This window comes from Aethalodelphis obliquidens, unplaced genomic scaffold (genome assembly GCF_003676395.1).
Source record: "Aethalodelphis obliquidens isolate GAN/ISIS:26980383/991018 unplaced genomic scaffold, ASM367639v1 scaffold1, whole genome shotgun sequence".
NCBI lineage: Eukaryota > Metazoa > Chordata > Mammalia > Artiodactyla > Delphinidae > Aethalodelphis > Aethalodelphis obliquidens.
Window position 1 is genome coordinate 98,446,450 of NW_020837945.1, and position 27,995 is coordinate 98,474,444.

At 35.3% G+C, this 27,995-nt stretch overlaps 1 protein-coding gene across 1 annotated transcript in view; it reads left to right on the forward strand.

Annotated features, from left to right (window-relative positions):
• ZBBX (zinc finger B-box domain containing) overlaps nucleotides 1-27,995 on the forward strand; it is a 104,358-nt gene that overhangs the window by 63,062 nt on the left and 13,301 nt on the right. The window contains exons 9-16 of the mRNA XM_027112489.1: nucleotides 992-1,112; nucleotides 10,083-10,192; nucleotides 10,572-10,672; nucleotides 11,871-11,950; nucleotides 13,742-13,881; nucleotides 18,917-19,224; nucleotides 22,898-23,051; nucleotides 23,801-23,917. Of these exons, the coding sequence (XP_026968290.1) occupies nucleotides 992-1,112; nucleotides 10,083-10,192; nucleotides 10,572-10,672; nucleotides 11,871-11,950; nucleotides 13,742-13,881; nucleotides 18,917-19,224; nucleotides 22,898-23,051; nucleotides 23,801-23,917 (1,131 nt within the window). The remainder of the gene's footprint in view (nucleotides 1-991; nucleotides 1,113-10,082; nucleotides 10,193-10,571; nucleotides 10,673-11,870; nucleotides 11,951-13,741; nucleotides 13,882-18,916; nucleotides 19,225-22,897; nucleotides 23,052-23,800; nucleotides 23,918-27,995) is intronic.

Sequence of the window (27,995 nt, forward strand, 5' to 3'; positions counted from 1 at the left end):
TTTTTTCTCTTTCGGCTTCCCTGCCGGGAAATATTTTGTTTTCTTATGAAAAGGAGGACTCACAGTGGAGGGCTCTCCTTTTTTCTATGACTTGCACTTGTCCTTGACTCCTACTCTTTCAGTTCATGCGTTCTGATGGTGGTTCCCAGAACATCTTCCAGTTGCTTTCTTCAGCACTGCTCTACATTTTGGGAGGAATAGGAGTGGGTGACTTACATTCTTTTGGTTTATTTCTATTGCTGGCATTTGGCTGTTTCTAAAAGCTATTTATTAAAAGCTGCAGTATGAGCTTGGGATTATTCTCTAGTTTCAGTCTATAAAAAAATAATTGTTTCCGTCTTTACTACTTCTCTATCTTCTCCCACATTTTTCCTCCTGTTGTGGTCATTATGGAGAGAGGGCTAATATCTAGGAGGGTGGAGAGACTAGTAACTCTGTGTTTATGCTGCTTTCTTTCCCAGAAATCTCCATCAGTTTTAAATATCTTTGAATGGTGGTTTTAATTTAGTAGTACTTCAGAAACATCTTAAGCATCTGGAAGTAAGTTGCCATGTAGATATAAATTCATGAGGACAGTTGTCTCCTCCAGGTGCCATTTTGAGTTATTTATTTTCTGTTTCCCATAATGTGTAAATATTATTGTCAGTGGCTCTAACACATACCTTTATGTGTGTGTGCATTTATAGAATATATAATGAATCCATTTGTATTTATCTTTATCGTGTAAAATAATTAGTTGCTTTAAAAAACCTTGTGAATCATAAGATTTTTTTCATTTCAAGAAATTATTGAAGAAAACTATCTATACAGTAATATAATAAATCACCAATATTTAACACTTTTGCATCATTTAAGCCTAGAACTATTGATTATACAGACAAATATCAAAGCACATTTGCCTCAAAAATGGTGAGTTCTATATCTTGAGAGAAGATGTGGTAATTTGTAGACTAGGTTACCTTAATTATGCATATTATGTTTATTTTTATAGAGTCATTGGAAGAATGTGAAGTACAAACTAATCTGAGAATTCGGACAGAACCACTTATGATTGAATTTAAAGAAGATAGTTTATCCTACATGGAAAAATTATGGCTTAAAAAACACAGAAGGTATTTTCTGATTTTTTGCATTATTAATAAGAAATGTGAAAGCTATTTACGATCCGTGTGTGACATGCTTTTTTGTAGCAATGTTATTTATGCACTTCACATTTGCTTAAATAATTTTAAAGCAATATTAAATCCCTGTGAAGCTTCTACCGTTCTGATAAGAATTTTAATTCTATTTATGTATGTAATGTGTGATTGATTTAGGGTTTGCCTTGAGAAGTGGAAATGTGTATGTGGGAAACAAGGCACAAATATGGTATAGAGTTTAAAAATAATAGCAAAAATAATGTGATAAATGAAAGCTTACTTTGAAGAGGTAATTTTTGAGCTGTACTCTTCAGAAACTTTTAAGTTACTTTTAAAGTTACTTTTAAGTTAAGCAGACCTTTGATTTTATAGTTTTATTAATAGTATTCAAATATATTTTATTCAAAGGCTATATCATTAGATGTAGCATTTCATAAGTGGTTTAAAAGTTAAATATCAAACCAAATTGATGACTGAGTACATGTTGGAGTCATGCATAATTTTACCATGATATAAGAACCACATTGGGAGGTACCTTCAAAGGCCATGGTCTCAGTTTCCCCTATAGCAGTGCTACTCACACTTCATTGTGCCTATAAATCAGCTAGAGACTATGGCAAAATACAGATTCTTCTTCAGTAGGTATGGGTGGAGCCTGAGATTTTGCATTTCTGAATTTCTGATAGCTCCCATGTGATACTGCCGTGGGTAATGCTAGTCTCTGAACCACATTTTGAGGAGCAGGGTGTTAGAAAACCTGCCTAGAATGTACCTGAGGAGTGGTTTTCGAGCCCTTGCTTCATTCACTTCCAGTCATACAAAACCATCTCCCGAGATGACCCACTCCATCCTTGGAACATTCTGTCTTCTATGATATCTCCTAGTGAGCTGCAATTTTTTCTGACTAGTTGCTAACTTGGTCCTAATTCTACCAATTAAACCAATACTGAGCCAATTGAATCTCTCCTCTTCATGGTATCCCTTCATATTTTTAAAAATCAGCCCTCATGACTTCCTTGAAGGTTCTGTTTGACAGGTTACCATCTGCCCCCACACCCCTTCAGCTGTTTTTCACGGGCAGATTTCTTTTAATTTTTTTTAAATTTTGAAATAAGACATGCAATCAAGGGTTGCAAAACAACATGAAGAATTTCCACTTGCCATTCATTCAGCTTTTCTAATGGTAACATCTTATATAATCATAGTGCACGTATCAACACCAAGAAATTAACATTAGTACAATATAAATCACTAAACTACACACTTTATTTGGATTTCACCAGTTTTTGTCACTAACATCCTTATTCTGTTTCAGGATTCAATTCAGGATCTCACATTGCAGTTTTGTCCTATCTCCTTATCCATTGCAATTCCTCAGTCTTCCCTTGTCTTCATGACCTGGACATGAGTACTTGCTGGGTATTTCATAGAATATACTCAGTGTGGGTCTATCTGGTGTTTTTTCGTAATTAGATTGAGGTTGTGCATTTTGAGGAAGAATGCCACAGAGAGGGTGCACCCTTCTCAGTGCATGATATCACCCGATCATACTATCAGTATATCTCATCACCTGGATGTTAACCTTGAGCACATGGTTAATGTGGTACTCACCAAGGTTCCCTGCTGCAAAACCACTCTTTTCCTTTCATAATTAACATTGTGGTCTGTTCAAGCTGTCAGAATACCATAGACTGGGTGGCTTATAAACAACACACATTTATTTTTCACAGTTCTTAAGGGTGGGAAGTTAAGATCAAGGTGCCAGCAGACTTGGTGACTGGAGAGACCCAGCTTCCTGGTTCATAGAGGGCTGTCTTCTCACTGTGTCCTCACAGGGCAGAAGGGGTGAGAGGTCTCTCTTGGGGAGAGACTAATCCCATTCATGGGGGTGCTACCCTCTTGACCTAATCACCTCCCAAAGGCTCACCACCTAATACCATCACCTTGGAGGTTAGAATTTCAACATAGGAATTTTGTGGGGACACAAACATTCAGAAGAGAGCTTTCTGCTCCTTGCCCTCCACCAGTTTATGTCTTGCTCGCATGCAAAATATGTTCATTCTATCCCAATAGCTCCAAAAGTCTTAACTCCTTTCATCATCAACTCAAAATTCTGAAGTCTTAATTCTAAAGTCTTATCTAAGTATCATCTAAATCAGATATGGGTGAGATTCAATGTCTGATTCATTCTGAGACAAATTGCTCTCTAACTGTGAACGTATGAAATCAAACACGTTCTGTGCTTCCAAAATACAAAAGTGGGACAGGCATAGGATAGATATTCCCATTCTAAAAGGGAAAAATTGGAAATAAAAAAGAAGTAACAGGTCCTGAGCAAGTCTGAAACCTAACGGGGCAAATGCTATTAGACCTTAAATCTTGAGAGTATCCTCTGCTGTCCAGGCCCACTGGGATAGAAGCCCCACTTCTGGACACACTGAGGCAGCAGTTCTGCCCCGAGCTTTGCCTGGCAGGGGCTGGGCCCCCAAGGCTCTGGTTGGCTCTGCCCTGTGGCTTTGAGTGGCCCCATTCCTAAGATGGCTCTGAGCTCGGTGACATGCCTGTGACTCCCCTGGGTTTGAATTGTGTGGCTGGTCTAGTCTGGGGTCACAAGGGCAGCCTTGCCCCCAGGGATTTACTGGGCTGTTGCTCTAATGGGGCTCTCTGTGATGGGAGAGATAGCCCTGATGATTTCTGAATTGCCTTTGGGATCATTCTTCCATTGTCTTGGATAATAGGTCATATCTTCTGTTTAGATGGCTAACTGATCTCCCTGTGAGATGATCCTTTGGCCATATACTTCCTATTCTCTCCTGTATAGGTTGTGTCATACTTTTCAATATAAATATAAATAGGCTGAGAATGTTCCAAATCTTTAAGTTTTGCTTCTCTTTTGATTAATTCTGTCTTTAATTCATTCCTCTCTTCCTTGCATTTTGTTATGAGCAGTCATGAGAAACCAGGCCTCTCCTTCAACACTTTGCTTAGAAATTGCCTCGGCCATATGTCTAATTTCATTACTCACAAGTTCTACCTTCCATAAAACACTAGGACATGAATGCAATTCAGCTAAGCTCTTTGCCACTTTATTAGCAAGGATTGCCTTTCCTCCATTGTATGATAAATTGTTCCTTACTTCCATCTGATACCTCATCAAAATGGCATTTACCATCCATATTACTACTGACATTCTATTCAGGATTACTTCGGTATTCTTTAAGACTATTGAAGCTTTTTCTACAGCTCTCTCTTTTTTTTGAGCCCTTACCAGAATTGTCTTTAAAGGTCTATTAATAGCAATGTAGCCTTTTCCTAGCGTGAACTTCAGACCTCTTCCAGCCTTTACTAATTAGCCAGCTCCAAAGCTGCTTTCACATTTTAAGGAATTTTATAGCAGCACCCCACTTCTGGTACCCATTTCTGTCTTTGTCCATTTGGGATGTTATAACAGAATACCATAGACTGGGTGGCTTATAAAAAACAAACATTTATTTCTCAGTGTTCCTGCGGTTAGGAAGTCCCAGATCAAGATACCAGCAGATTCAGAGTCTGGTGATGGCCTGCTTCCTGGTTCATAGGAGAAATCTTTTCATGGTGTCTTCGCAGGGCTCTCATGAGCCTCTTCTATAAAGGTGCTAATCCCATGTGGGGACTCTGCCTTCATGACTTAATCACCTCCCAAAGGCCTCATCTCTTAATGCCATCACACTGAGTGTTAGAATTTCAACATATGAATTGGGTGGGGGGGGGACTTAATCACATCACAGTAATAAATATTTTAGGGGAGATACTTTGAGATGATGCAAAATTCTGTTTTTCTTTAAACTTTCATCTACTAATTTTAGCATTTGTCAGTGGATTTTGCCTGTAGCAGTTATTACTCTGCTGCTCTAGTGGGGATTTTCTATTTCCTCTATTCCTTCTACATTTATTAATTGGAATTCTTCAAGGAAGAATATCTCTTTTCCCACTTTGGTTTATTTATTCAATTGTTTATTTATGTGGACTCATGGATATTTATTTTATTTTGGATTAATAGCCAATACGATTGTCATTTATTTTTTGACTCAAGTTCCTGCTTTGATCATTGAGAACTCCTTCAGGTTGACTTCTCGCTCCTTTCAATACGTTCTTGCCATTTTTTGTTTGTTGGTTGGTTTGCGTTGAACATCTCTTTATTTTTCTAGCACCTGAGATGCATTTTCCTGTCCTAACCCGGGAATCATCTTTCCAAGGAAACCTGATTCCTTTTACTGGAGACTGTTATTCAGAAACCAAGATCTCAACTTAGGTGTGCACCTTGCTACTCAGGAGTCACAGACCCTAGGTTTTCTCAGAGAACATCTAGGAGATACATGTATATATACTAACCCAGGATACACACACAACTAAATTTACTTCTGTACCTGTCTACCTGGATATCTATTAAAGTAAACATGAGTTCATATTCATACATCCAAGCCAACATCAACTGGTTCATTTACATTCTCCCTTTGCTTATTTGTGGTTTCTTTCACCTGCAGTGAGAATCCTGGCTCTCAGTATCTATAATATATTTATTAATTTATCACCCTTAATATATGTGTGAAGTAGTTTCAGAATCTCTAACGAATTTCACTGTGAGAAACATTTACCAATTAGAGTACACTGTGTATAGTGCTTTCTACAGTATCCAGTCAAAATCTTGTTTTCCAAAGTTGCTTAGGCCGTGGCACTCATTACTTTCCCATCTCCTTTAGAGTGGTTCTACCATTCTTTGGGGTATGCCCATATCCTGAGTACTTTTTAAAATTTGAATAAACTTGTGTACAGTTCTGTGGGCTTTTGCCAATGCCTAGAGCCATGTGTTCACCACAGTACTGAAGAATACAGTTCCATCACCCCATAATCCCTCATGCTTCCTCTTTCTTTAGTCAACCCTTCTTCCTCAACCCATGACAACTGTTGGTCTGTTTCCATCCTTATACATTTGCCTTTTTCTGAATGTCATGTAAATTAAATCATAAAATATGTAGCTTTTTGCATCCTTCATTTAGCAAAATGCATTTAAGATTCAACCATGTTCTTGAGTGAATCAAAGTCTGTTCCTTTTTAGGGTAGAGTAGTATTTCATAATCATGGTATATATTTTATCCATTCATCTGTTAAACAACATCCTGCTGGTTTCTAGTTTTGGGCAATTATGACTAAATCTATTATAAACATTTGCATATAGGTTTTTGTTTGAATATAAGTTTTTAATTCCCTGGGTGAATACCTGGACCGGGATGGCTGAGTTATATGGTAAATATATGTTTATCTTGATGAGAAACTGCCAAACTGTTTCCAAAGTGACTGAATAGTTTTGCATTTTTTTCTGTAATGTGTGAGAGTTCCAGTTGCTCCACATCCTTGCCAGTGCCTGGTATTCTCAGGTTATTTTTTCTTTTGATGGTTGTTTTAACAGGTGTGTAGTTATATCCCATTGTGGTTTACGTGGCAGGGTTTTAAGTTCATACATAGACTATTCTGGTTACTCCTATGTAACTATTGTCCAAGTTGTCTGTATCTCTTTTAAAGTATTATGTCCATAACAGTCTTTCAGGTGTGAAACTTAGTAGTGTATATCTGTCAATTGCCTCTTTCTAGCTTAGGAATTAGTACATAAAAGTAATCCCAAGGTCACTTATCTTTTTTAGTGGCTGCCTTTCAAGGCCCTTCACACTGAGTTTCCTATACAGTAAAAGAAGAACACTTTTGTTAAATGACTGACTTCATTTCTGCCTATAATTGTCATATTTTATAAAAGGCTTAACAGGCTTATAAATATATATTCTATTGCATTTTGTTTTTATATCACTTTTCTGATTTGGATAGTAATGATTTTTGTATTTTACCTGCCAATACGTAAGTGTTGATACACCTTAATAGCAATCTTAATATCTCCAGTGGTTCTTTTTGTTGTAGTTGAGATAACATTGTTTATAACATTATATATATGTTTCATGTGTGCAGATTATATTTCACACTGCAACCTGCTCACGACCAAAAGTTTAGTTTCCATTCGTTACTGTGCAGTTGACCACCTTTACTCATTTCACCCTCTTCTACTCCCCTTCCCCTCTGGTAACCACTAATCTGTTCTCTGTATTAATGTGTTTGTTTTTGTTTTGTTTTGTTTATTTTTGATTTTTTTATATTTCACTTATGAGTGAAATCATTTTTCTTTCTCTGACATTTTTCACTTATACTATCAAGGTCTATCTATGTTGTCACAAATGTCGAGATTTTATGTTTGCTTATAGCTAAGTAGTATTCCCTAGTGTGTGTGTGTGTGTGTGTGTGTGTGTATAACCACATTTTTATCCATTCATCTGTTGCTGGGCACTTAGGTTTTTTCCATATCCTGGCTACTGTAAATAAAGCTGCAAAGGGGTACATATATCTTTTCAAATTATTATTTTCATTTTCTTCAGATAAATACCCAGAAATGGAATAGCTAGATCATATGGTAGTTCTATTCTTAATTTTTTGAGGAATCTCCATACTGTTTTCCATAGTGGCTACACCAAATTACATTTCCACTAACAGTGTATAAAGTTCCCTTTTCTCCATATCTTCTCCAACATTTGCTATTCCTTTGTGACGATGGCCATTCTAGCAGGTGTGAGGTGATATTTCATTGTGGTTTTCATTTGCATTTCCCTAATAATTAGTGATGTTGAACACCTTTTCATGTGCCTGTTGGCCATCTGTATGTCTTCTTTGGAAAAATGTCTATTCAGATCCTCTGCCGATTTTTAATTGGGTTCTTTGGGATTTTTGTTGTTGATTTATATATCTTAGATATTACTTAGATATTAGTTCCTTATTAAATACATGATTTGCAAATATATTCTCATTTGGTAGGCTGTCTTTTCATTTTGTTGATGGTCTCCTTTGCTGTGCAGATGCTTTTTAGTTTGATGTAGTCCCACTGGTTTATTTTCTCTTTTGTTTCTAGTGGTTCTTCTAAATGCTAGGAAAGTTTCATGAAAGAGATCATACAATTTGGATTTAGAGTATTTTAAGGGTGGATATTAAAAATTAGCTGGTATTTCTACTCCAGTTCCCCTACTCTTTTTATTATATGTACTTCTCAGTTCTAGCTGATCATCAGAAGCATGGGGGGAGGTTTTTAGAATGCTGATTTCTCCTCCTGGCCCCAGACAGACCTAAAAATCAGTGTTTTTAAGGATGGGTATGAGACTCTGCATTCAAAAAGATCTTCTCTGGTGATTCTGATGCAAACAGCCTAACACTGATTCACAGTGTTAGAACCATTCATCACAAGAATGATTTGGTCAATTTGGTTTCCCCAAATGAATTGGTCAATGCTCAATACATATTTGTTTAAATTTTAAAAGAGGAAAATCTGGTGAGGTAATCCTATTCTAAAGCATATGTCATCTTTTATTTATGTGGCATGATCTTTTGACAAAGCAATTATGTTAGGGTCCCAATCCAGAATGTAGAGTTAGTTTATTGACTAACTAGTTGTTTGTTCATGGGCAAATCACTTTAATTCTCTTGGTCCAAATTTTATCACCTGAAAAACATTGAGTTTGGAATAAATAATCTAAGGGACCCCTTCAGCTCCAGTGCTCTATTACCTAGACTCTCTAGGTCTTTGGTTCAGGGCTTTCCTCCTAAAATTAGGTAAGTTTTCACTTCATGAAGGAGTATCTGGATATTAGTACATTTATGTGTATCAGTGATTGAATTTTTAGTACAGTATATCTATGTCAAACTGGAAAGAGGCTGGTGACCAGATGCCAGTTTGTGTTTGAACTTTACTCTTTAATATTTTCCATCATTTAATTAAATTTTGGATGTAAGATGACATGCTCTTCAAAGCTGGATAATATATAAATATTTTGGAGTGTTCTGATATATACATTACATATACTGGGGAAATGCACATAGTCACAGTTTGCCAGGAGATCATTAAATTTTTAGTACCTTTGCAAATTGTGAGAGAGGCAATATAGAGTAATGATTAAGAACATGGGCTTAGGGAGGCAGACTGCTTGAGTTCAAATTGTCTTTGCTGCATTTACTACCTGAATGACAGAACAAGTTGGTTTACTTCTTTGTGCTTTAATTTTCTCATCAAACTTAGATAATATTAGCACCTATTTAATATTCCTGTTAAGATTCAGTACCCCAAATTGTTTAGAACATAGCCTGGTACATTTTTTGTATTATTGTCACCAGCTAATATTATTAAGAAGGCCCTGACTTTTATATGGGGACTCAATGAGCATGCATAATCTAGAAAAGCTGTGCGGTTTAAGGGCAGTTAAAAAGTGACTCCCTTCCCCATTGTTTGGGACTATCCTTTGGAACCAAATGCACAAGGCCTCTAAGAATTCCTGTGCTTCATTGCCTTGTATGTGAGACAGGCCACATCAGACCTCATTGTTAATTAGATAATAGATGCTACAGCCGGAACACCTCACATTCTTATCGTGGAAGCCTATTTTATTATGCGACTGACTTGGTGGAAGTTCAGAAAAATGTCTTCATTTCTCTTAGAACTTATCAACATAATGCCAAGTCTGTGAGATACAACACACATTTGTAAATTAGCTTTTTAAACAGTGTGATATGTTTCATGGATTCCATGTGTTTTTTTGCAAAAATACCGAATTCTATCATAACTTTGATTTTCATCCTAAAGGAAAAACAATAAGATATGAAATTAAAAACGTTGTGTGATGTTAATTTGATTTATAAAATTATTTTAGTAGATTAAGATTATGTTATACAGTTGTACTTTTCTTCTGTGAATTAGAGGTATGGCTATGGTTTTCATTATTAATTTTGTAGACTCACTTGTTTGTGAAATAAATCAAGATCTTGTCTGGAGAAATTTCAGATAATGTACTTTAGGCTTTTAATTGCTTCTTTCTTGTTTTGTAGAACTCCACAGGAGCAACTTCAAAACATGCTAGTGGACACCTTTATACCTCAGTGTAAAACTGGTAGTGAGGCACAGTGTTCTCAGAATGAAAATGATGAAGATAGTGATGGTTAGTTCAGCCTTAATTAGATATTTTCAAATTTACTATTTCAAATTATATACACTGAGCATTAATCAGCATCTGCTTTTCATTTTCTTTACTGTATCATTCTCAACTGCACTGTGTACACTTTATCCCAGATCAAAATCATGCACACTCTCCTTGCCATTCTCTAGATTTACTTTGCCTTAGTTTAAATAGTTTCATTTAAAAATCGAATGTTAAGTAAATGTGTATTTTACTTGAACTGGGAAAATTGACAGTATTTATTCCTTTGTGTGGACGCACAGGAGAACATTCTTCTTCTATTGTTGCCTATGTTATTTGAAGATGAATTATCAGGTAAGGTATATGCTTTGATGATATTATTTTTAATCTTATTTTCTAGTTGAAGATATCAAAATACAACCCCCAGCTCTTTTTCTGCCAGTAGAAGAATTAAACATAGAGAGACCTGAACCATCTCTAAAAATAGTCGAACTGGATGATGTAAGTTCATAATGACCACTCATATTACTTAACAAACAGGAAATTCATAACATACAGTTACAACTACATGTTATTTTCAACAAGATTTCTTGTTGAAATAAATTTACAAGTATATAACAAGTATTATAAATTTATAAGTATTTGAATTTAAATATGCTGACAGGAATACAACAGACTATTATTTTAATGTAGACAGTAAATTTGTGAGCTAAATTGGTATTGTGTCATAGTATGGGAGATGAGAAGACGTTTCGCTCTTTTAACTTGTAGAAATGTAGTTTAGTGTTTGTTTTATTTAATTCTCTGTGTTATCAGGCTTTTTAACAAAGACTATTCTCATTATATGATATTTATTTAATAAAATTTGTATAAATTTAGTTTGTTGAATGTCATTTAATATTTTCTATTTAAAGGAAAAATAGTATTAAGATTTAAGGGATTTAGTATAATAATAAATTGAATACAAACCTCTAGAAGACACCAGATAGAATAAGCTGCAGCTAGAGCCAGTCAGAGCTAGAGCTCCAGGCTGAAGGGTTAAGTTGTGATAAACTCAGTGCATTTCTGACTTTCTAGTCCTCTAGTAGCTGAGTATACCCCCTGTCCTCAATGTTGTTCTTACTATGGTTGTCACAGAGAAGGACTACAATGAGGAAGTACCTTTTTAAGTACTACTTTCTTCTTGAGGTTAATAGCTTCTGCTGTGTGTGTGTGTGTGTGTGTGTGTGTGTGTGTGTGTGTGTTTGTGTGTGTGTATGTATGCCTGGCAACATTTTTATTTCTGCTCTGGATAAATTGAAGATTCTGAACAAATAAATACATACATGCATGTGTATTTGTGTGTGCTCTTCATTAAATTGTTGATGCATATGGTATGACATGCTGGCCAGAGAATGAAAAACATCTTAATCACTGATCTACTTGGCACTTAGTAGTTACAAAATAAAACCTAAGTTGTTATATTTGGTTCTGGGTGTGATAGTAGTGATAAATGTACTGACACAGCAAAAGCCCTCAGCAAATATCTGTTGAATTTGTTTAGTTCTCCTAGAACTAATGCTCTATGGCATATAGTCAGAGAGCTCATGACATTTCTTTGTGAGAAAAAAAATTCTCTAAATATTATGCACAAATTAGCTGGTTAATGTATTATGAATTTGTTGAACATACTAATATTATACAACATGCGTTTAATAAGACTGATGAAGCAGAATCTGAAGAACCGGGAAATGTCGTGCCTTATAAAGTTGAGTTAGCAGATGTAGACAGTCAACAAAGGTAAGATCTTTCTAATTCACTTTTGATACTTATTAAAAACTCACCAAAAATTAACTATCTCTTGAGAAATTCACAACATAAAAAAAATGTGACTTTAATGTTAGAATATATTTTATTTAAGCCATGTTTAAATTTGGGTACAATATTGCTAATATTTATCAGCATTCAGTAATTAGAAAATTATCTATAATGATATGTTTATACTCTTACCTAATATCTGGATTATTTAATAGATGCTTCTGTATTTAGGAATTGTTATTATTTGAAATGGCCTCCCAAGTCATATATTTCATATGAACTTCCTTACTTTCTCCAAAGATACTCTTTGGATTTTTCTTCAGTTTGTTATGAACCCTAAATAAAAACAGGTACGTTAATAAGTTGAGAGACAAGAAAATCCCCCAAATTATAGATTACTTCCTAGGTAGATTTTACTGTGTGATAAATTAAATAATGAATTATAATGATTCGGCTTGTAAATTTTTTTTAGAATTTTGTCATTTCCAAATGAAAAATAATATCTAGCTGTATCTGTTAGTAATGCTAAAAATTATTCTAAGTCCTCTTTGCTGTTGAAACTTTAGCTAGGATTTCACATGTTTTGACTACAAAGCATTAAGTTGGGTAAACAGCAGAATGAAGTCCCTATTAAGTAGCCCCTACACCGATTCTTTGTTTATATGTTCAGATCACCTTAGGCCCCTGTCAGCACTTTGGAGCAGCAGTGGGCCTAAGTGATGCCCTCAGACCCGAAAAGCCCCACGTTTGGACACATAGACCCAGATATTTAGCAGCAAATGTGCTTTTGGCAGGAGACAACCTTCTGGTCAGTATATAAGAGGTTTATATGCACTACTATATCCCTAAGGAAATGGATTTCTACTCTCAAACTTGATTCTTTTATATATCTTATCACAAGTCTTTGCTTTGACCTCCATGTTAGACAAGGCAGAGAAAGTTACTGATTACAGTTTGGCAATAGTTTTGCATCTTGGGTTTGGAGGTGCCCATAGAGCGTCTTTTCTAAGAGTCATAAAGCATCATAAGTGACACAAGAGGACCTTTTTGGTTAAGCATAATCCATGAGTTTTTATGATGGTACTATGTAGAGCTTACATAAGGCTATGTAAGGCTTTTGAACCTACACCACATAAGGCTTTTGAACTCATATAGTTCATGATGAACAAATAAAAAGTTTATTTAAGCAATAAAACCTTGATTTCATGAGCTTGATGAGATTGAAAGATAACTCTCCATTTTTAGAAGAAAGACCATGAGAAACCAAACTTATTTCAGAATTTTTTTTTTTTTTTTTTTTTTTTTTGTGGTACGCGGGCCTCTCACTGTTGTGGTCTCTCCCGTTGCGGAGCACAGGCTCCGGACGCGCAGGCTCAGCGGCCATGGCTCACGGGCTCAGCCACTCCGCGGCATGTGGGATCTTCCCGGACCGGGACACGAACCTGTGTCCCCTGCATCGGCAGGCAGACTCTCAACCACTGCACCACCAGGGAAGCCCCTATTTCAGAATATTTTTAACAAGAAACTGTCAATTAAAAATTTGTAGTTAAATCAGGTTTGTCCCAGTTGCCTATTTCCTTTAAATTCATAATACTGTTTAGTTACTTGTAGTTCAGAATTGTCCACAGTACGTTGAAGCAAATATTAAATTAATGTGAATAACCCTATTCCCTTAAGGTTTTACTGTATTTATTTTAATAAGCTGGGTCTTTTAACTTTTTTATATATAATTTCTTTCAACTCTATTCTTTTGCTTGTCCCTAAACATGAAAGTTGCACATTTCACGATTATCAGAATACTTTTCTATATGAAAATGACATCCGTCAACATCATATTTTCACCAAGGGAAAAACACACCTCTTACATCTTCATCTGAGCAACAACACTTCTTATTGTAAAGATAACTCAAAAGGTAACTTTTTTTGTTGTTGCTTAATATTATTAATGGTGAATGTTAGTAACTTAATAAAACCAATAGGTATTGCAGTATGTAAAAGCTTTGCCTATTTTGCTGTTCATTTTAAACCCAGAAGATTTAGTCCTCAGGAGAAAATTGGTTGAAAATACTTAATTTTCTATCAAATACTCTTTTTGGTCAATGGACAATGGTATTTGTATTCAGAGGAAAAAGCAGCCGGTATAGGACTACTCTAAAAGTTATTATGGACTGAGCTAGCATTTAAAGGATTACACAGATGGGCTTTTAGTGACAAAAGTCTGATTGACACTCTTTTGTCCTCCCTCCCTTGCACTAAATCTTTTCCTAAAATATTTAAGTTTGTGTAAAGTTTCACATTAGTGATAAAACCAAAACAAATCATCTGTTTATATATCTACATTGTTATTACTAGTAGTACCCTTGGGATCTATAGATTAGAATACTGTGTGCTAATGTCTGGTTTTAATTTCTAGTTGCTGAGATCATCATTTAAAGACAGTCATAGCAAAGTATCCTGGCCTGCGAGTCAGGTTTTGTTTTCATTTCTGCCTTAAATTGCTGTGTGACCTTGAACATGTCACTTCCTTTCTTAGATCTCACTTTCTGAAACTAAAATATGGGAACTAGATTATTTCTAATCTGCTTTTATCTACTTAGGATTTTATATTATCTACTTAGGATTTTCAGAAAAACCAATAAATATATCTTATGTGAAGAATTTTAGAGATGCCAGAGATCATTATTTAAAGTGACTAGTTGTAAAACTGATGATTACCTTTTCATTGGGAAACAGATGGTAGAGAGCAATGATTTGTAGTCATCATGCTGGTTTTAACATTTTCAGCTACGAAGCCTCTAAATCATATGACAATGAACTAGACCCACATGGGAATTTAGGACTTTACAGGGCTCCAGGTCTAAGCCAGAAGGTATTTTTAACCTACCTGGGGCATGGAGTTCCAATTGCCTTTGGGAAAATGCTGAATACAAATGCCCATTAAGTGTTACTTTAAAGATACTTAATTTATTTGAATAGACTTTATTTTTTAGAGCAGTTTTAGGTTCATAGGAAAATTGAGCATAAAGTACAGAGTTCCCATATACCCTCAGACTCCACAAACTCATATCTTCTTCCACTATCAGCATCCCAAACCAGAGTAGTACAAATTACTTAACAATACTTTGTTAAAATCAATGAACATAGACACATCATTTTTACCCAGAACCCACAGTTTACATTAGGGTTCACTCTTGGTGTTGTACGTTCTCTGGGTTTGGACAAATGTATAATGACTTGTATCCAACATTATAGAATAATACAAAGTAGGTTCAGTGCCCGAAAAATCCTCTGTGCTCTGCTTTTTCACACAAACTTCCCTGCTAACCCTTGGCAATCACCGATCTTTTTACTGTCTCCAGTTTTGCCTTTTCCAGAATATCATATAGCTGAAATCATACAATAGTCTTTTCAGATTGACTTCTTTTACTTAATAATATGTATTTAAAGGTGCCCCTATGTGTTTTCATGGCTTGGATAGCTCACTTCTTTTTAGTGCTGAATAATATTCCATTGTCTGAATGTACCACAATTTATTTATACATTCACTTATTAAAGAACATCGTGGTTGCTTTCAAGTTTTAGCAATTATGAATAAAGCTGTTATAAAAATCCATGTTTGAGTTTTTGTTTGGACATAAGTTTTTAACTCATTTCGGTAAATACCAAGGAGCACAATTGTTGGTAAGAGTATGTTTAATTTTGTAAGAAACCACCAAACTGTCTTTCAAATTGACTTTACCACTTTTCATTCTCACCAACAGCAAATGAGTCTTCCTGTTTTTCAAACCCTTGCCAATATTTGGCATTGTCAGTGTTTTGGATTTTTGCCATCCTAATAATTGTATAGTGGTATCTCGTTTTAATTTGAAATTCTCTAATGACGTATGATGTTGAGCATCTTTTCATATGCTTATTTGCCATATATATCTTCTTTGATGAGGTGTCCGTTAAGGCCTTTTGCCCATTTTTTAATTGGGTTGTCTGTTTTCTTACTGTTGAAAATTTTAGAGTTCTTTTGTATATTTTGGATAATAGTATTTTTATGTATGTGTTTTGCAAACATTTTCTCCAAATATTTGGCTTGTCTTCTCATTCTCTTAGCAGTGTCTTTCACAGAACAGAGGTCTTTAATTTTAATGAAGTCCAGCTTATCAATTATTTCTTCCATGGATCCTGCCTTTTGTGTTGTATTTTAAAATGTCATTACCATAACCAAGATTGTCTGGATTTTCTCCTATCTTCTAGGAGTTTTATAGTTTTGCATTTTACATTTAGGTTTATCATTCATTTTGAGTTAATTTTTGTGAAGAGTGTAAGGTCTGTGTCCAGATTTATTTGGGGACGTGTGGATGTCCACTTGTTCCAACACCATTTGTTGAAAAGACTATCTTTTCTCCACTGTATTGCTTTTACTCTTTTGTCAAGGATCAGTTGCCTATATTTAAGTGAATCTGTTTATGGATTCTCCATTCTGTTCCATTGATCTATTTTTATATTTTTGCTAATACCACTTTGTCTGGATTACTATAGCTGTGTGATAATTTTCAAAGTTGGATAGTGTCAATCATTCAATATTGTGTTGCCTATTCTGGGTCTTTGCCTCTCCATATAAACTTTAAAATCACTTTGTAAATATATACAAAATAACTTGCTGGGATTTTGATAGGGATTGCATTGAATCTTTAGATGAAATTGGGAAGAACTGACATCTTGACAAATTGAGTCTTCTTATCCATGAATATGAACTAGCCCTTCACTTATTTAGTTTTTTGATTTCTTTCCTCAGAGGTTTCTAGTTTTCCTCATGTAGATCTTACATTTTTTTAAGATTTATACCTAAGTATTTCAGTTTTTTATGTGCTAATGTAAATGGTATTGTGTTATTAATTTTAAATTCCACTTGTTCATGTTGATGTGTAGGAAATCAATTGACTTTTGTATGTTGACCTTATATCCTGCAACCATTCAATAATCACTTAATAATTCCAGAAGTTTTTGGTCAACTCTTTTGGATCTATACATAGACAATCATCTAATCTGTGAACAAAATCAGATTTATTTCTTCCTTCCCAATCTGTACACCTTTTACTTCCTTTTCTTGTCTTACTGAATTAGCTAGGGCTTCCAGTACAATGTTGAAAAGAAGTGGTAAGAGTGGACATCTTTATCTCGTTCCTGATATTAGAGATAAAGCTTTTAGTTTCTTATCATTAATTATGATATTAACTGTAGTTTTTTTTTTAGATAGTCTTTATTAAGTTGAGGAAATTCCCCTTTATTTATAGTATGCTGAGAGTTTTTATCATGAATGAGTGTTGGATTTTGTTGAATGCTTTTTCTGCATCTATTGATATGATCCTGTGATTTTTCTTCTTTATCCTGTTGATGTGACAGGTTAGAATAATTGATTTTTGAACGTTGAACCAAGACATCTATTTTTTATGACTTAAAAGGGCTTCTAATGAGACTAAATTAAATCATATCTGTACTTTCTGTATTGCATTTTAAACATTATTAAGGGGCTGTGTTCTCACCTTTTTAGCAGCAATAAATCCTAATAATGGAATTTTACAATCTTGCAAAAATATTGTAGAGGTTCGTTGTAGACATTTATACGTAGGAAATGGCAGCTCTATCCGCAAAAATATTAGATTCAGATAATTTCTTTTCAAGTTTAGTAGGAAAGTACAGCATTACCATGAAAGTTTCATTAAATTGAGTAGCTTTTATAAAGTTTTTCTATAAAATATTTCTCTGACATACAACTTATTGCATTTCTCACAGTACTTGTGCAATTTAAGAGGTGATATTGGAAGTGGAAGTTCTAAGTACTGTGCATAATTGCTGAATTGTATAAACATTTGATTGCAACAAGTAAGTCCTTTGGACTGTAAGGCAGAGTTTGTATCACTGGAGACTATTTTAGTCATAGCCTCTACTATTTTCACAGTCTGTTTATAGAGATAAGACATGTATATTGGAAAGAGAATACGGGATAATCAGATGAAGCTGTATTCAGCCTGGATAAATGTGTGTGTGTGTGTGTGTGTGTGTGTGTGTGTGAGAGAGAGAGAGAGAGAGAGAGAGAGAGAGAGAGAGAGTGAGATAATGAAAGCAATATGGTACAAAGCTTTTTAAAGAATTTTTATTCTTAAGAAAATCTAGAACAATGTTTCATAATCCTGGTTGCACATTATAATCACCTGGAGAACTTGGTGGAGGGGGAAAAAAACAAAAAACAGTGCTTAAGTCCCACTGTCAGTGTTTGATTTAATAGTTTGGGGTCAGGCCCATACGCTGACGGTTTTAAACAGTACCTTCAGATGATTCCATTGTGTAGCCAGGTTGAAAACCAGTGATCTAAACCAAGTGATTTTTTAAAGTAGACATAATGAGGTGGGTGACTAATATAATTTTGCTCATTTTGTAGTTTTTCAGAGGCAGGTGTCCCAGCTTAAACATTTCTGTGCCCCTAAATGCTGCTGTTCTTTCATCTGGCAGATTTCCCTTTGCCCTCTCCTCATTACTAGTCATGCTAAGCAAAAGAGGTAAAATGTGGGAAATAAGGTTCCCTCTGTATTATTTCTCATAAGTTGCTGATATAAAACTTGAGTGGGAGAGAGGGTAGGAAAGTGGGAATTGAACCACAGGCTGAAATAAAAATTTGCATCAATTTCAAGATTGCATTAGAAAACAATATCTTGTCCCCCTCCATTACTCTAAATAATTTAGGCTTGAATATATATATATATATATATATAAAATTATCATTTATGAACATAAGCCATGTAAAAGTATTTTAACACTGAGAACTCAGTAAAGAAACATTGGTTAAAAAATAGTGTTTAATGATAAAGGTTTATAGCACAGAATTTTTGGTTAGTGAACAGTTTAATCAATTTATTTGTTTATATTTATTTAACTTTTGTAAATATGTGTTTTCAACAGCAGGAACTTCAAGTGCAGATTTTGGTGACATTGTGAATCCTGATGCTTACTCTCCTGCTGTTGAAAAATTAGAGGAAAACAGCTTTATTGAGAGAAATTTCAAAGAGGACAGCATAGATATAGAAAGTAGTCAAAAGTATGACGATTCCTGCATATCACTTGAGAGCAAGGATTCTTTGCCAAGTACAGATTTGGAAAAAGCCTCCTTTAAGGGGAAATTATCTCAAGAGGACAAGGAATCCTTGGAATTTAGCAATCTGCATGAGAGGCCAAACTCTGAAGATTCTAAAACTACAGAGTCACCACTGGTAAATATCAATTATGTTTATTGTATTACAAATTTTATAATAAACATAAAAAATTCATATTGACACAATATATTCTTAAAGGTTACTTCCTATTGAATTTAAAATGTGTGACCTTATAGTTGAAGAGTAACTCACATGGGAAAGAATATAAATGACTTGCAGAACAAATTCTAATATGGTAAATGCCATTATAACAAGTGATTTTCTATGACAAATAATTTAAGGCCCACCTCATGCACCATAGTAAGAGTGCTGTTACTTTTCTAAATGAAATTCATTATTATGAATAATTTACTGTAATAAATCCTTTCTAGCTTTCTACTCTATAGTCACTGGTTAAAATGAGAAAAAAAATGCAGTTTTGTAGATAAAACCAGTTTTTGTGCCTTAATGTAAATATAAGGTTGAAAAGGTAATTCTTCAGGAATATGGCTAATAAAGAAATAGGGGTGTAGTTTTTGTTTCTTCTTAGAGAAAAAAAGATAAAGCAGTTCATTATTGCATTATTGCCAAATTTAAAAACTATATTTGAATCTCTGTTCTATGTACTAAAAATCTTAAGTAATTATGATTATTAATAATAAGTTATTTAGAAATTGGACAAGTCAAATGTTAAATTATTTGGAAATTGAGGAAGTCAAACACTTTAACAGGACTTTACAGTCATTTGTAATGAATCTCCATGGTGCCTAAACTGAAGGAGGGACCAAAAAAGTTGAAGAATGAATATTGAGTTGCTGCTACTTCTGCTTAGGAGTTTGGATTTCTTTGCCCACTTAGTGACAGGTCTTTTTCCTTTTCAAAGTGAGAAATTAGAATTGAGACCTCTGCAAAAACCTTAGATCCCTAAAAGTCTGCTCAGTCTCTGAAGGAATACACAAGGAGACATACTCACAGGTACAACAAGATGAAAGGAAACTGATTTTTGCAGGGGATCTGGCCCAAGTCAATAAATATCTTATCTGAAAAATGGAAATCTCGGACTTTAATCCAGCTTCAGTTCAGAGTTTGAATGTACATTTCTTACTTGGAATCTGCAAGCCAATAAATTAACACTAATGTTGATCCATGTCTATTGATGCCCTGATGTATCTGGCAAAAGTTAAACCCCAATCCCTTCTAGGAAGACATTCCCACAATTTAGCCAATAACAAAGTCCCCAAATCAATGCCCACGGCAGCTGAGCTTCTCCCTTTCCCCCAGTGAAGAAAACAATTAATCATAGAATGAATTTCTGCAAACAGAACAAACAAGGACTCTGATTTTCCAGTTTCCACAGGGCATCATGCGGAGGGCTAGGTGACACCTGCCCATGCTGTGTGCTGTGTTATAAGAGAGGAATTCTGAGCATAGAGAACCCAATTCTTTTATACTGGGCGTCAGCCTGCCTGACCTCTGCCCTGGGGGGGACATTATTTTCTGTAACCTAATAAAAGACATTTGGCAAAACTCACAGATACATAATCTGTGGTAATTCACATAATGGAAAGCAATGTAACAATTAAAATGAATGAAACATAGCTACTTTTATTAACGTGGATACATTCTCAAAAATGTGATGTTAAGGTTTAAATATTAAAGGATACATAGAGTAAATATAAGTCTGATAGCATTTTTGGAAACATTTAAGATAATTGGAACTTTTTATGGATACACTCAGATGAAATAATAGTCAAAAACTTACATTGTAATAGTGTATGTCAACTTCAATATAATAATATAATAAATTCTACTTATAAAGTCTAATATATATATTTTTGGTATAGATATTTGAAGCAAGTCTTTTAAATTACTGATATTGTGTGAGAAAGTTATATTATGTGTTGTACATATCTATATATTTAAAGTATTTCATCATTAAAATTGAAATGTTAAAAAACTACTAATTTTGATCTCTTATACTACTATTGTAAAAGAAATAAGTGGCAAATGATTATATCATAGAACCACAGTGCTTTACACTTAGTGGTAGAATCTACTTTCTTTTCATCCCTAATGACTCTGCATGAACTGCTTTTACTCTTCCCCTGCCCTAGTAGAAACCATTCCCTGAGCAGAAACTATTTAGAAATCAGTTCTGCTCCAGTAGGAAATTCAGGAGTGGACAGTAAGGGCAATTTTAAGCAGTGGCATTACTTGACTTCAAACTGGAGTATAAGACAGTACATTTTGCACTTCAGTTTCCAGAAATTGAGTTCTTCATAAAGGTGTGGAATTGAGTACTAAGTTGTAAAGCAGCAGCAGTGAGGTAGGGGCATGTGCCAGGAAGAACATGGACTAGTCGGGGGCTCTTGGTTTTGAATCTGAAACCTCCAATAGTTAACTTGGTGACATTGGGCAAACAAGCAAATTCACTCTCATTGTTCTCTGTTAGCCTAGGCTTTAAAAGAAACTTCCATATTTTTAATTGTCTAATCCAAATATGAGCTCCACTAGAGCTGAAGGGGTCCTGTGAATTTATTTTTCTTTTTCTTTTTTTTTGCGGTACGCGGGCCTCTCACTGTTGTGTGGCCTCTCCCGTTGCGGAGCACAGGCTCCGGACGCGCAGGCTCAGCGGCCATGGCTCACGGTCCCAGCCGCTCCGCGACATGTGGGATCTTCCCGGACCGGGGCACGAACCCGTGTTCCCCGCATCGGCAGGCGGACTCCCAGCCACTTCGCCACCAGGGAAACCCATTCCTGTGAATTTTTGATCAGTGTCTGGGAGAGCCAGTGAAGGCGTCATGAGTAGGGTGGACTTGGACTTGTCTTTGAAGGAAGTGCTTTATTGGTCACTAGCTTGGTTTTGTAATATCATTTATATGATTTATACATTTGAGTAGAGTTATCGTAATTTTCTTTGTGTGATTACCACCTTGAAACAGACGGCATCTGGGCATTAGTTAGATACATTAGGGAACTGTTAAATACTGATAGCCACTCTGATTGTATTTTAAGTCCATCCAGAGCTCTCACTGGTACATCTCCAATCTGTTTCCTACGAGACCCATGTACTTTTTAAATCCCATATTTATATTCTTCCCTAGGATGAAAGCATAACAAAATATGAATTCATAGGGTGGTGGAGTAAGCCTAGGCTTCAGATCAGCCAGATCTATATATTCAAAATCTAGGTCTGCTAGTTTCTACCTGTATGAACTTCACAAATTACTTAGCTCACCCTTGCCTCAGTTTCCTACTGGTATATTTTATTCATGGTGAATGTTTTGTTAACTTGGATTTTCTCTGTGACCATGATCAGATCCGATGTGTTTCCATCAGTATTTTACTTTCGTCTCTGAATTTATTTTATGTATAGACAAAGACACTACTAATACAAAAGCACAGCACATGAGACTCTATTTTCCAGAGTAATTTATGTGCAAAGACACTGAGGGAAGAAAATAAAGGAAAGGAAAGAGATAGGAAAACTGTACTTTTTTTTTCGTGAACTTCTGTCCTCCTTAGATTTGATGGCAACTTTCAGATTATTACTGTAATTGTGGTTTATGCATTTTTCCGAATTTACTCTAGATAAATGTTGTGTTATTACTTATGTCTCCACAACTAGAACCTAAACTTGATGTGGGCAGAATCCATGCCAAGAACATAGTAGGCGCTCAGTGAATGAACGTGCTGGTTTGTGTGGATGAGATAAAATAAACTTAACTTTGTTGAATATTTTGTTTCCTAGTTATTACAAGAAATAGCCCTCAGAAGTAAGCCCATAACTGAACAATATCAAGGACTTGAAAGATTCTTTGTTTTCGATAAAAATGAAAGACTCAACTTACTTCCTTCTCATAGCTTAGAATGCAGCTACTCCAGTACTAGGATTACAATTGCAGGTAAATTCAGACATAAAATCAGACAGCCTGTGGACCAAGCTAACAGTTTTCTGACACCTTTTTTTAAAACAGTTTGTCAACATCTTAGGAAATACTGGGCAATTCTGTTCAACAAATAAATCATTTTCTTCTTTTCTGGCTGGAATTATTAACCCTGTGTGAGTTGCCATATATTTATATTTAAGGCTACTGTCAGAAAACATGGCTATAATGAGACTGAGAGAGATTATTTTCGTATTTTAGAAGTGTGGCCCTTAATAAATTAATAGTAATTCTTCAAATCACTTGATTGACTATCAATCAATCAATGTTAAGTATTGTACGATAATTCTTAAATGCCATCTTAAAATCTTAGGATCTGTGAGATTTCTGAGACATATCCATAATTTTCTTTTAAAGCCATGTCTTGGTGTCGCCTGTATTCTTAAATTTCCTATGTATTCAAATATATTTTGTCACATACAAATGATTATATTTTATGTTATATTGCTGTATACTTTAAAAAATATTTGTTTCTGTTCAAACTTGTATGTGTGTGTATGTGTGTGTGTGCAATATCTTTGAAATTTAGAGTTTTTCCTTTTGTTGTATAATTATGAGATTTTCTTTTCATAATATACACCTCACTGTTATAAATGTTTTTTATTTAGCTAAATATTATCCAGTAAGGCAATACATATAATAAAGCAACAATATCGATGTCTCCTCTTTGTCAACTTTATATAATTTTACCACTTTTCCATTTTTAGGAGACAGAGAATGGATCCCAGACCATAGCGTAAGTGCCTATGCTGATAATGCAGTTGCCTTGGGTGTTCTGAAGAGATCCCAGAGCGCATCATCAAGGAGAACACAGCAAAAGACTGGTAAGATTGGCTGTAAGGCTGCAGTGCCGTATTGGTGGCTCACTTCATTTATTAGTTTGTCTCTTAGCAGTTTACTAGGCACCTGAAAATTAGTTTTTGCAGTTACTTAATTTAAACTTACTCATTTAAACTGTCCTGGACTTTTCTTCCAAAACCAAAAAACCAAGAGTAGTCTTTATTCTTCTCAAAAACATAAATTTTGGGCTTCCCTGGTGGTGCAGTGGTTGAGAGTCTGCCTGCCGATGCAGGGGACACGGGTTCGTGCCCCGGTCCAGGAAGATCCCACATGCTGCGGAGCGGCTGGGCCCGTGAGCCATGGCCGCTGAGCCTGCGCGTCCAGAGCCTGTGCTCCGAAACGGGAGAGGCCACAACAGTGAGAGGCCCGTGTACGCAAAAAAAACAAAAACAAAACAAAAAAACCATAAATTTTACAGTCTTAGCTCCTTTCTGTAACAGTGTATTAGAGATTAATATTTTTAAAATGTAGCTCAGGATATGGCATATATTTTGAACAACGCTTATAAAATACATGCTGGGTTTCGTTACACTTTCAGGAAAGAGTATATCTATACTAGATTTCGCATACTCCTCTTCTTGATTCGTATTATGATCACACAAAGCCATAAGATTGCTACTTGCTGCTCTGGTTAAGAAACCTCTGCTTTAAACCTGATGCTTAATATGTTGGCCCTGGAATCTTGATTTCAGTTCATTAACTCTATCTTCTAGCCAAAATAATTTCAAGATTTTCTATAGGATAACTCTTTCGACATATTGAATGCTCATTGCAGTATTTTCCTAGTGAGGGTATGCAGAGAATTTTGGCATGATTAAAATCAATAGTATTATTAGATCATTATTGTTATCCTAAAATACCTTCTGAAGTAGGTTTGCTTTGTGCTGAATTTCATATGAAGTTGTAATAGATGACTGAGGAATTAAGGCAATTCAATACACGTGTTGAGTATGACAGCACTGTGCCAGGCCCTGGGAGAAAATGGTTGCATAAGGCACGTTCCCTGATCTTTGGGAGAAACACTTGACAAAGGGGACTGTTTGCCTTCATCTAAAGGCCATCTTCAAGCTAGAAATTTAATTACATATGATTTGTCCAAATATGTAAGGTTTATATGTCTCTCTTGCCCTAAATCCTATGATTAAAACTACTTGGCTAGCTTAGATTCTTTCCATGTGCATTTATGTTGAGAACCTGTCAGATTTTAAAAGGTATTTTTTTTAGTGGAAAATCCATTCATTTATGATAAATGTTTTTTGGCTCTATAATTAGAAACCTATTCTCACATCAAAGTCTAGGGCAGCTTTAAATATTCTGGCTGCTTCCTTCTGAGGCAGTCAAGGATACTTCTTAAGGTCACTATATATTGATTAAAAACAAGTTCACATGCATGCTATGAGAATTTGTTACTAAGACAAATGTTTTTTTTTTTGAAGATGTTGGGGGTAGGAGTTTATTAATTAATTTATTTTTGCTGTGTTGGGTCTTCGTTTCTGTGCGAGGGCTTTCTCTAGTTGTGGCAAGCGGGGGCCACTCTTCATCGCTGTGCGCAGGCCTCTCACTGTCGCAGCCTTTCTTGTTGCGGAGCACAGGCTCCAGACATGCAGGCTCAGTAGTTGTGGCTCACGGGCCTAGTTGCTCCACGGCATGTGGGATCTTCCCAGACCAGAGCTCGAACCATGTCCCCTGCATTGGCAGGCAGATTCTCAACCACTGCGCCACCAGGGAAGCCCAAGACAAATCTTTATATGTAAGTAGCCAAATGCCTTTAAGTATCAACTTAGAGTGATCAGTTGAAATCAATAATTTACTATAAAAAACAATTTGAAGGGGCACCTACTTGAGGCCTGGTGCTGGTGATATAAAATAAACCTTCTTCCCAGAAGCCCGAAAGCTTAGAGTCCAGTTCAAAGGCTCTTGAATGTGAGCATGAACATAATCACCTGGGAAACCTGTTGCAATGAGGATTTTTCATTGTCACTCTTAGAGATTCTGATTCATTAAGGCTGAGATAAGGTCCAGGAATTTGCATTTATTTTATCAACAATTCCATGTCATGCTGATGTAGATAGTCCAAAAATCATACTTGGAGAAAACTGCTGTTTAGACATGTAAATACATAAATTGTACCATATGTATTAATAATAAAAGGTTTATGAAAGAACCACGAGTAACGTGCTTCTGGAGACTGATAGGTAACTAATAATAGTACATATGATCAGTTATAATAGAGGTAGATGCATGTGCAGTCTTTTAGGAATGGAGATAGTAAAATGATTGCTTTGCCATTGAAACATGTTGATATTTAAGATGTTAGAGAGTAGGTGACATTTCAGCCAAATCTTAAAGCATTATTAAGACTTCCCAGTTAGAGGTGGAAAGAGATGACTTTCTGGACAGAGAGAGTGGCCTGAAGTAAAAATGAAATTTTCCTGACTGTGCCACAAGTTACAGAAATCTTATGTTCTGAACTGATGCCAGTATATAAAGGAATTCCTCTTTCTGTAAGATTTTTAAGTTTGTGAATGTAAAAACATGATAGCTATGAAATACATGTGTGTTGAGCAGGAAGTCCATTGCTTCTCCCCACCCGCTGCCCAAACCTACTGCTCCCCGACTCCGACTTCCTGTCTCTGTAATCTGAGGAAATTATAGATTAACACTGATCACAGTTATACTATAAATATAACAGAAGAAATTGTCCTTGGTATTAGCTCAATAATATAGGCTATGATTACTAATAAGACCAGTGAAATATTGGGAAAATAATGTAAAATGGTGCTTTGGGTTACATTAATGGGCATAAGAATGCCGATATATAAAAAATATTAATCACGCACTGAAGTCTTTAATACAATAGTAATTATTACTATTCTAAATAAAACATTAGAAGTGGATGAAACATAAGCAGAGCAACATGCTTTTTGCATACTGTTTCAATAACAAGTAGCATTCTGACCAAAGGACTCAATATTTTTTCCCTGGATAAAGGTCGCAAAACATTATTGTCTTTTGATATTCTTGCTCCACTGTGTAAATTACTGAGAATTTATACATTAAAAAAATGTATTTTCTAAGAGTTCCTGAAACATATATGGGAATATTATTTACATTGCCAATGATAGCATAAGTTACTTCCAAAAGGAATTTCTTATGTTTTATAATCTACAAATTGGACTTTAAAAAAAAATATGGGATAATCCCTTTAGTTGTGGCATTTTTCATTAGTGCCCGTCTTAACTGGTTCTCTAATCTTAACCCTAGAAATAACCCTAATAAGCTTATACAGGAAGCACCAGAGGAAATGACATACCTAAATGAACAAAATAAAATCAAGGACCAACCTGAAGCCTCACTGTCTTTCTATGTTTTAGGTACTTTAAATTACACTTTGAGTATATGTCCAGTAAGAAAGATGGTCTGTCTCTTTGCTGTGTGCTAAGCATAAGTCTGATCCAACCCCAGTGTACTTGTTTTTTCTCAGCTGGGATCAATTAACCTCTAATACTGTAGCAGCCAGATGTTGTTATAAGAGTTCAGCAAGCGTTTGTACTCTCCTGAATTTTCTGAAGGGCATCTACATTATGTTAAATTTTTCTCACCTCATGTTTGCCTGTGTTGGCAGAAGTCCAGTTCTTCCTAATAACTTCTTTTGTTTGTTTATTTTTTAATATTTATTTATTTTTTATTAGTCATCCATGTTATACACATCAGTGTATACATGTCAATCCCAATCTCCCAATTCATCCCACCACCACCACCACCACCCCCCCCCCCCCCCCGCCGATTTCCCCCCTTGGTGTCCTTGTTTGTTTATTTTAACGAGTTTTAAATTCCTTTTAATTTTGACTGAGACATAGCACAATACAAATAGAAGGGTGTGGTTTTCTCCATAGATCTAGAAGTTTCTATTTAGATAGCTGAATTACTGTTATACTCTCTGACCTTTACTTCCACCATTACTGTTCCTACTTCACTCTTGGGAATGGCAAGTTTGTTTTTCTTGACGGCTATAAATAAAATATTGATTCCTTACATATTACAGGTAAAATCATTTCCAAA